General features: G+C 36.1%; 1 protein-coding gene across 8 annotated transcripts in view; it reads left to right on the top strand.

Annotated features, from left to right (window-relative positions):
- The first annotated feature begins 2580 nt into the window (after positions 1–2580).
- The window catches only part of LOC127797120 (WD repeat-containing protein WDS homolog), a 28822-nt gene continuing 20905 nt past the window's right edge, over positions 2581–10497 (top strand). Inside the window, exons 1-4 of one of the 8 annotated variants that reach the window (XM_052329687.1) lie at positions 2592–2975; positions 3054–3135; positions 3224–3954; positions 5831–5932. In XM_052329687.1, coding sequence (XP_052185647.1) covers positions 3310–3954; positions 5831–5932 — 747 coding nt within the window. In that variant the 5' untranslated portion in view covers positions 2592–2975; positions 3054–3135; positions 3224–3309. Of the gene's footprint in view, positions 2976–3053; positions 3955–5830; positions 5933–10497 lie in introns of all 8 variants that reach the window. The other 7 variants (XM_052329688.1, XM_052329690.1, XM_052329689.1 and 4 more) reach the window with 7 other exon arrangements.

Raw genomic sequence — 10497 nt, 5'->3', positions numbered from 1 at the left:
AAGTTGAAAACTTTCAACCACTCAATGAATACTGTCAATAGTTTCCATTCGACGGATTGTGCATGGAATGTTTGAGAGTCTATGAAAAGTCAACCAACTCCCAGACAACTTATGACGTTCTAGTACTACATGGATTAATGGTAGATTAATCTAGATTCCATTAATCTTTTCCACTTTAGCATATAAATAGTGAGATTAAAGAAGAATAAAGTTTTAGTTTATGAAGTTAGATTTAACTCTTTATTGATTGCTCTCTTAGTAGCTCCTTTTTGTTCTTCTTCTCCATTCTCTCAATTTGCTCATATGACGAGCATTGTTTTCTGAAAACAATAATAACTTTAAGACCACACATTCCCTTGTACTTTTAATTGGCACTAAAGGCGCTTTAGGGGTTTTTGAAGCTTGCTTGCTTTGGATTAACTAGTCCCTTTACATTTGAGGAGGATAAGATCACATTGTGAAGTATATTATACATCAAATATTGATTCTTCAAGAATGTAGCATTTATTGAAATGTTCGTTTTTGTTGCATAGTTATTGTTTATTGCTAAAACACTTAAGTTTCATATGGGTTTTGTATTTATTGTTGCTGCACATATGAGATGTAAAAAGTTTTTAAAATCAAGCATACCCACATAAGATCCTCAACAAAAAGTAATTGCCAAGTGGGGAAGTGGTAGAGATGATATATATGTGTAAATATATATAAAAGAAAAAAATAAGAAAAGGTGACTATCGTTGAAAAAAAACTCTCCCCGCAAACTCTTTTTTGGATATTTTCTCAACATACATATTAAATTAAAGGCATTTAAGTTGTGGATTTAGAATATTCTTTATATGATGATTTCGTTTGTGACGGTTGATTCAAGTCACTCAAAGATTTGATGTTCTTCCATTGGAATGTGGTTTATTATTTCTCATTTATTTAATAACTTAAGAAGAAATATTGTTAATTATGTGAGTGTTAAAACTTAGTGTTCGTCTAGTTTTACCATTAACTTTTTCTTTGTCGGCTACACCTGATCTATTTACTTACTTTTACGTTTCTAATGCTACCTTTTTCAAAAAGGAAGGTTTCGATCTACTTCTGTAGGATTGGTTGCTCGCTTCCAAAGAGGTCCCATACTGTACTTTTTTAAAAATGTTATATAACACCTAGTTATGACATTCGTATATTGATATATATTTTACTCTATTCGCATCAATATAAATAAATATGAAAATATTATTAAGACACTCAAGTTTGACACTTTGCTATTCTGCATCGATATTTTATGTTATATGTTATATTAATTCAAATGTACAAGATATTAATATAGAATATTAGTAAAAATGTCAAACGTATCCAAATAATTTTTTTAAAATATATAACACATTAATACATGAGTGTCACAAAAAATATCAAAAGTAAATGTTTAAATAATATTTTTATTTTATTTATTTTTAGTATAGGGTGTCTATGCTTGATTAATTTTCATATATTCATGTAAATTACTTTATCTATATATACTAAGTCTCCATTTGAATGTGATAAAACTTAGTCCCAAGATTCCCTTAAATTAATATTTAAGTACTAAGATTGGAGCTCCCACATTTGCATTCCCAACTTGAAGTCTCTATCACTTCAATATTCTAGTTGCACATATACATTGACACTTCATTAATCAATAATTAATACACCTTTCATTGAATTATTTAAACGAGAGGTATATTAATAATTAATTAATAAAATGTTTACATGGTGTTAATCCGGATATATAAATAACATTACTCTAATAATAATGAGTAGTAAAAGGTAAACTATCAACATATTTTTTAAAATTTTTAATGTTGTTAGAAAAAAACAAGAAAATTTATATAAAAAAAGAATCACATCATTAGAGTTGCATTAGAAGTCAACGCCCTGGTATTTTATAATTGACCCAAACCAAATAATGCTTCCAATAGTTGCTAAAGGCTAGGAATCGAGGAAAAAAATATATATATTTGAATTTTTTTCATAACAAACAAGGTAAAGGAGCTCAATCCAAATAGAAAATGAGCATCGAAGTATTCCCCAAAACAAGATAATGATAAATGGATAATTATTATAAATATAATATGAATAGAAATTAATTTTAGAAACATATCAATTAAGCTCTCGCTTTGCGACAATTGTTATATATTAAACTCTCAACTGAAGATAACTTATAAGATTTAAGGGATGAAGAGATCAAAACTTAGATTAAAAATTGGCATTCCAAGTCCTCTTGGTGCCGTTGATCTTATGTGATATGATCGCAATTGACTCATTTTTATTATTTATCTTAAAAAATTTATATATTAAAATGTGAAAAGATTTTTGAGAAACGAGTTAAAAATAAAATATTTAACATTATTTGCTGTCTTCAATTTTCTAGTAACTCTTTTCGACCCCAAACAAGCATTCTTATTTTGTTTACACACACACTCACCGTCTAGATTCTGTCAATGATTGAAGTCTTACGATGACACTTTCAGATATAACACATAATAAAAAAGATAATAAATACATTTCCCAAATCTGACGGACGAGAATATGGTGGCAGTAAGGTCCGGCAGCTAGGGCAGACGACATCGTAAAGGGATCAAGAGGCGCCAAGCAATACGACGCCGTCCAGCCGTGCCGTGCCTGCAAATGCAATTCCTTCTGGAGTGGACTAGTCTTCCTCTTCATCCTTTCCGTATCTTCTAGATCTGTAATTGAGTACTGACATTGTCTTTCGTTCAGCTTTTCTGTGATCCGCATTTTCCACTTTCTCCTTCTTGCCGTTGATTCTTTTCTCCTCCGCATCGAATCTGCGATTCTTCTTCTCCCTAGTTCTCGACCACCTGTTTCGCTATGTCCGGTTACTTGCAATTTAGGGATATTCTATCTTTTTCCTCTTAACCTTAAAGATTTCGGTACGAGGTTGAGTGTTTTGGTGCGTGGCGCCGAGTTTCCGACTGCTCTTTCAGGTGAGTATTCTTCCCAGTCTACTCTGGGTTTTTCTTTTTAGAATTATGTTGATTCTCGATGGCTTTTTCCAATTATAGGTATTGAGAAGTTTGGAACGTTTGGGGTATTGTTTCTAAAATTTATGTTGGTTTTTTTCGCCTTAGCGTTGCTTTGAGTCAGGTAGTTTCAGTTTTTTCTTCTCTTTATTGTTATGATTCGAGGGACGTTTTGCGGTGCTAAATTTGATCAGTAGGGCACTCTCATACAGAACCTGTGGCTAGCGTAATGAATGAGAATTTCTGGGGACGATAGGTAAAGGGTTCCCGTCATACTTGCAGCCAAAATCCTGCGTCAATGGAGAATCAGATAATGAATCTTGGCCCTAAAGGTCGAATCAAGAAGCATGAATTTGTAAGGCTTATCATACAATGTCTCTATTCTTTGGGGTTTGAAAGGTCAGCAAAATCCCTGGAAGGGGAATCTGGTATTTTCTACAAATCTGCGGAGTTTGGATTGCTTGAATCCCAAATTCTGTCTGGTAATTGGGACGCTTGCATAGACACCCTGGATGCGTTAAAGGAACTGTCAGATGAAACAAGAGCTTCGGCATTATTTCTTGTGAGTAGGCAAAGTTTGTTGGAGAATTTGATTCACGGGGATGAATCTTTAGCTTTGTCGGTTCTGCGCAAGGTCGCTGCTTTACGTGTGGGCACAGATAAGGTTCACCACCTTGCTTTTGGAATGATCTCACTGAAGGAGACGGGCCTGAGCAAGGGTGATGACGATGATATCCTCGAATTACGGAAAAAATTGTTGACTGAAATGGAACAATTGCTCCCTCCTCCTTTAACCCTTCCTGAAAGAAGGTTAGAACATCTTGTTGAAATGGCTGTTGATGCTCAAATAGACTCGTGCATGTACCACAACTCATTTGATCTTGTATCACTCTATGAGGACCATGGATGTGGTCGGGATTGGTTCCCTACTGAAACTATTCAGGTACGTCAGATGCCAATGCGATATTATAATTTTTACCTGTACTTTAAAACTTCAAAATAACTATGATTTGAACACTTGATAGTTGATTGCTCTTTGGTTTTATGTGAAGAGCATTCCTTATGTATTGTGTTTGTCCTCTGTATGGGTGAAAATGTGTCACGATCCTAGGGGTAAGAAGGGCATTTGTCAATAGATAACAACTGTATCAGTTAGCTAGTTAGCTGGTAGTTAGACAGTTGGCAGTTGGTTTGTTAAACAGTTGAAGAGCTAAAACGGCCTAACCTCTTCTGTTATACTGTTAGGAGGTAGGCTATAAATGTAATCAATGACTGTGGGAGAAGGGCATCGAATAACAGAAGTATTCCTTTGGTCTCTCTCTCTCTCTCTCTCTCGTCTTTCTCTTTCTCCCATTCTACTCTGTTCTAATGACCGAAATTCCATATTTGTCCAACCCCATTTATTGGGGCTTGACAAAATGGTGAGCTGTTTAATGGATATTAGAATTCTGTTTTACAGGAAAGTCTTCTCTTTTCAGTGAGCTGGTTCAATACCATATTTTTTGCAGAGGCATTCTTCTCCATTGAGTTATTTTCTAATAAATATGGTCTATTATTTATTAGCTTGTGTACTACTATAGTTTAATTTAGGGTAAATTGACCATACACCCCCTGAAATTGGGCTTGTTGACTTGGAGACCCCTTGAACTTTAAAATTAGCCTATTTAGTCCCTAAATTTTCCGAAAATTAGCTACAACACCCTATTCATTACTAATGGTGTTAAGTAAATTGACCGTACGCCTCTTGAACTTTGGGTCTTTGGCCTAGACACCCTTGAACTTTTATTTTTTGCCAAATCAATCTTGGTTTTTTGAGAAAGTTTAGGGACTGATTTGGTGAAAAATAAAAGTTCAAGGGGTGTTTGGTCCAAAGACCCAAAATTCAATGGGTGAATAGTCAATTTACTTAACATTGTTAATAACGGATGGGGTGTTTTGGCTAAGTTTGGAAAAATTTAGGGACTAATTGGGTTAATTCTAAAGTTTAGGAGGTGTTGGAGTTAAATAGCCAAAGTTTAGGGGGCTTATGGTTAATTTACCCTTCAATTTATTTCATCTGTTTCCTTGTTGTATGCCTTGTATATTACAGCCTCTGCTGTACAGTTTTGGTTTTGCTCTGGTTTTCTGTATGTAGTTCAGTTACAAGCAAAATGCTGATAGATTTGGTTGTGCTATTGCCATGGCATTCCTTCTTATGTTGGGTCATCCAATAATTTCAACTTATATATATATATATTGTACACGTAAATGATATGTATGAATGCATAAATTGTATTCTGTTCCAGAGTTATATGAATGCATGAACCGTATTCTGTTATGGCATGCATGCTCTTGAGGTTATGCAATGCAAAATTTAGAAATTTATGCTGTTGCTAGGAGTTGTGAAATTCTTATTTTGTAGAAAGTATTTTGAACATTCTTGGGTCATTTCCTTCCCCGATTCCTGCACGTAATAGAGTGCATATCCAGTGACAGCTTTTATATGTTTTTGTATGATGAGAAGCAATTTATTCTTGGATGTTTGCAATAGATCTTGCTGTCATGATCTTACCCTTAGCAATGAAGCAGAATTACAACATGTAATTATTTATTGCCTCTGTAAAACTTATTGAGAAGATATTTATTTTTTATGAGCAAAAAACCTGTTGATTGATGAAATTTAACCGTGGATTCACATAACTAGCTTACTGGATTTCTTGAATCCTGTGATACGTGTTGTGATTTAAATCCTAGAAAATGTGTCTTTGACCAAATTATACTATATTAGTTCCTATTCTATTGCTAAAATTACATGCTACTCTTGTTTTAAGTTATGACAGATTTTGACTGGCCACAGTAATGAAGTTTGGTTCGTCCAGTTCTCTAACAATGGGGAATACTTGGCCTCATCATCAAGGGACTGCACAGCCATTATATGGAAGGTACCATTTAATCATAGATTTCAGCGACGTGCATTAGATGCATTAAAGCAACTTCATGTCATTAATAGGTTTCTTCTGTTTGTTTACTGCTACATGTTATTGGTAAATTTCGTGTTTTAATGAAAGTCTGATTGGGAGATCTATTTTATTGGGATGGCTGAAAAGGAAGTTCAATATTGAACACCACTAATAGCCAATTTGAAATTTCAGGCTAAATTTTAGTTTTAGATGAAAAAGAAATGGAGTAATGCATACTCAACTGCCCTAGATATTTACAAGATATATTCTAGAATTCTAGAATCTAGGAGGCACCAAAACACTCCAGAACAACTAGAATTCTCTAGAGTAGTCCAAAACTACTATAGGACACTCCATGACGAATTGGAGAATTTTGGAAGATTCCAATAAACCTCAGGGCTTTATCTGTTCTGCTGTTGCAGGCATCAAAATTGGCAGGATGTGACATATGTCACGACCCTAAGGAATCCCCAAGGATATAATAGTAATACGTATTATATGTTCTTCTTTTGGTTGTACTTTTCTGCTATAGCTGTTAGTACCTTCAATTGTAAGCCTATAAATAAGCTAGTGTAGTTAGAGGATGATATGTTTTGAATGATAATGGAATTCAGCCATTGCCCTCTCATCAATTTTCTCCCAATTTCCCTTTAACCTTTCTCTCTTTCTCTGTAATTCTTCCTCAATTACTTCTGTAATTCTCCCCAATTCTTGTTGTATTTCCCCCCTCTTTTAGTCTAAGTTCCCTCGATTTCTTCCAAATTCCTATTCAAACCCTAGGCAAACACTAGGGTTGTGACAAATGGTATCAGAGCCATTGTTCCTTGGCGGACGGATATAGACAGTTGTCTTCGGACGTGGTTGATTTTCGAAACTTGATCTCGATGCACACAGGTTAATTCTCAGTTGAGTGTTAGGAGATCTAGGCGACTCTTGAAGGCTGATCAAAGTTGTTGTAACTGTGCGACTTCTTTTGCTCCTGAATCAAGTTCGACTTTGAAGTAGAATGACGCCAACGATTCTTGGCAAATTGTAGGTGAAGCTGATTTCGTAATCTGATTTTACTTGAGACATTGAAGGCGACGTAGATTTCAATTTGGCTTTTGATTAATACCTAGGCACTGAGAATTAGACAAATTCAGTGCAGCTAATTTCTAACTATTCTAGGTGATATTCCATCGATTTTCGATTGCAACCTCCAGTAGCAGATCCAGAACGAGCGAGTGACTCTCGGATCAAATTTTGCAGGTGAAACAGGAGGTGATTCTCGGTTGTGTTTTTCGACGCTCCTTGAAGGTTAATTTTTGATTGTTCATAGGTTGTTACTTTCTGACTCATGATCGTGTGTTGGAAATTTCAATAGCTGATTCCAGCCATTGGATGGTGATTGGGTGAGAAGAAGGCGCCGACTGGGGTGATCGTTGAATCACCGTGATTGCGACTTCGATTCTGGTGAGTAATGAAGGTGCAGTGTGGGAGAAGGCCCAAGCGATCTTGAATTCGCTTTGATCGTGGGTAGATAGCGATACGTTACAAGGGTCCGACAAGCTAGGCGAACTCCATTGGTAGATCTGTTGCGACCAATATAGGACCAATTGTGAATATCTGCTTTGATTTGAAGTCGACGCAAAGCGAGTGACTCTTGGAATCGATCTAGGTCACTGCATGTGACCAAGGCGAGATCAGAAGCAGGGCCATCGATTCTTGGTTGTGATTCCGACACTTCTATTTGTAGATCCAACGAAGCGGAGCCAGGTGGATTTAGACAATTTAGGCGAACTCTCCGGAAGCTGCAACAGATCCAATAGATTCTCGGATCTAATCAATTCTCGAGGCTACTGAGTTGTGTATTAGGTGAATTCTGTCGGTTGATTCTCGGCTACTGATTTCTGATGCTTCACAACCGTATGGTTCTTGGAAACTAGTCAAGGCAATTGACAGATTGCTGTTTCAAAGGCAAATTTGCAAGGATTTGAATTGAGAAGATGTATATAGGAATTGCAAATACTTGGGTCAGAATTGACAACAAATTGAAAGGTCTATCAAGTAAGTTTGATGAATTCTTGATAAAGTTTACCAAGAAGGATCAGGTTGGAGATGAGAGTTACAAAGAAGAGCTCTACAAGCTGAAACAAGAGGACTCAATTATGGAGTACTTAGACAAATTTGAGAAATTGAAAGCACTAGTGCTCAATTCTAATCCAACTTTGACCTAGTCATATTTTGTATTGAGATTCATTAATGATTTTGATGATATGCTGAGGCCTATGGTGAATATGATGTGTGTTGCCACATTACAACAAGCAGCTGAGAAGTCTAGGATGTAAGAGTGGGCGCTAGAAGTCATTTATAGAAAGCATGTGCTTCTGCCTAAAAGTTATCTTAAGAGCATCCAACAAATTGAAGGAGCTTCTAAGGTTGCAAATCCAATAGAGCAGGAATCTGAGGAAAAATTGGAGTTGGATTGGCCCGTTGTAACTAAAGACTCCAGCAAGGGAAAGAGATTGGACAAGGATATCGGTGAGGATCACATTTTATATTTGCAGGGAGCTGATGAAGTAGCATTGGAAAATGAGGATGGTGATCCAAATGGCTTCTATGCTGCTAATGAGAGGTAGGTATGCAATGAGGACTTGCACAATCCTATTGCTGCTTTGAGCATCAGTCTTGTTGCTACTTCATATGGTGTAGACCAATGACAGGTGTTGGTTCTAGTAGGAAAGGAGCAATTAAAATTGACTAAACAGGAGAACAGTCATATGGTTCAGAAGATGATGGAAAAGGAGGCTGCTGCCATATGGTTCGGGAGTTTGGACATTGGAGAAGGGAGCGTTGACATTGAGATCCTTGAGGTCTACAGTTTATGTCTGTAGGGAAAACAAAAGCAAAGGAGCATAAGAGCAAAGAGGAAGAGGCTTAGAAGGAGAAAGAAAGAAAGAAAATCAATCAAATCACGAAGGCAGGGATTGGATGAATAGCAGGGCCAATAGCTATAAGTTCTTGGGGACAAGAACTCTCTTAATGAGGGGGGAATTGTCATGACCCCAAGGAATTCCCAAGGATATAATAGTAATACGTATTATATGTTCTTCTTTATGTTGTACTTTTCTGCTATAGCTGTTAGTACCTTCAATTGTAAGCCTATAAATAGGCTGGAGTAGTTAGAGGATGATATGTTTTTGAATGATAATGGAATTCAGTCATTTCCCTCTCATCAATTCTCTCTCAATTTCCCTCTAACCTCTCTCTCTTTCTTTGTAATTCTTCCCCAATTCCTTCTGTAATTCTCCCCAATTCTTGCTGTATTTCCCCCCTCTTTCAGTCTAATTTCCCCCGATTTCTTCCAAATTCCTATTCAAACCTTAGGGTTGTGACAACATATTGCTCATAATACATTACATATCCTTGCACACAAAAATGAGAGATGCGGCATCTAATCCTATATAGGTATAAGGTTCACCATATTGATTTGAGTTAATTGCTATTAAATTAATGTAAAGACAAAAATTCCTATTTTTAAGGATTCACACTGTTGTTAGTGTCTATGTTTTCCTAGTATAAATACTTACAACTACAAATGTATCTTATCACAATTTCTTTTGATGTATTCTCCTTGTTTTCAAGGTGATGCTGGGTTTGTGGATAAAAATTTACTGCTATACTTTCAGTTGTAATTTCCTTACTGTAGTAGCCTAGTTTGTGTTACGAAGTGGAATCTTTGCAGTGGATCTAGCTGAACTCACTGCTGTATCGTCCTTTAAAATAGACATGAATGACATCCAGTTGTCAAATGACTTTGAAGGATTTTCCTCTTTGAAAGAGTTAATTTTTTACATCCAATTGTTGCAAGATTTCAAACGCTTGTGGTGGGTGGAAGAGTTAATATTTATCCAGAGGGGGTAGATTACGTAGCCCACTGTCCTAAGTATCTCAAATCTTTGCTTCATGTCTCTCTTTTATGGCATAAGAAGCCTGGATGATGCAAAATAATTCATTTTTGAGTGGGACGGCAAAGAGTTCAAATGTTGTTTGGTGGGCTTAGAGTATGTGAGGGTTTGGGAAGTTGGAGGTCTGAAATCTTTAATATGTTTTGCAAATTGACTTTATGTTTGTTCTTATTGATTGCCAAAAATATAAGAAAACTAGTGATTAAATGTGGTAGTAGTTGGAGGATTTGTTTTCTAGGGAGGTTACCATTTCATACGGAAGGCATTTCCAAAATGTTCCATCATGTTGGATTGGAATATATATATATATATATATATTGCTAAGTAAAGTTGGAATAATATTCCGTGTAACATGAGATTTGTGATGGGAAATGGTAAAAGGGCATGTTTGGAGCAATCTTTGATTTTTTTGGCTGAGAGGTGGGGGTGGGGGGGCTTGGGGAGGGTTTCAGTGGGACCCACCAGCCTACCACCTCCGGGCAAATGCTGAGGTGCCTTTGTTTCAATAATGGTCTATTGGAAATAAAATTTTCCTATTATAGGTATATGGGTTTGTTTTCTTTTTGTAAGGAAGTCATTGCGGAAGTTCTTGTTGGAATC

Source organism: Diospyros lotus, chromosome 3 (assembly GCF_014633365.1).
Source record: "Diospyros lotus cultivar Yz01 chromosome 3, ASM1463336v1, whole genome shotgun sequence".
In the NCBI taxonomy this organism is placed as follows: domain Eukaryota; kingdom Viridiplantae; phylum Streptophyta; class Magnoliopsida; order Ericales; family Ebenaceae; genus Diospyros; species Diospyros lotus.
This window is presented reverse-complemented; position numbering and strand designations above follow the sequence as displayed.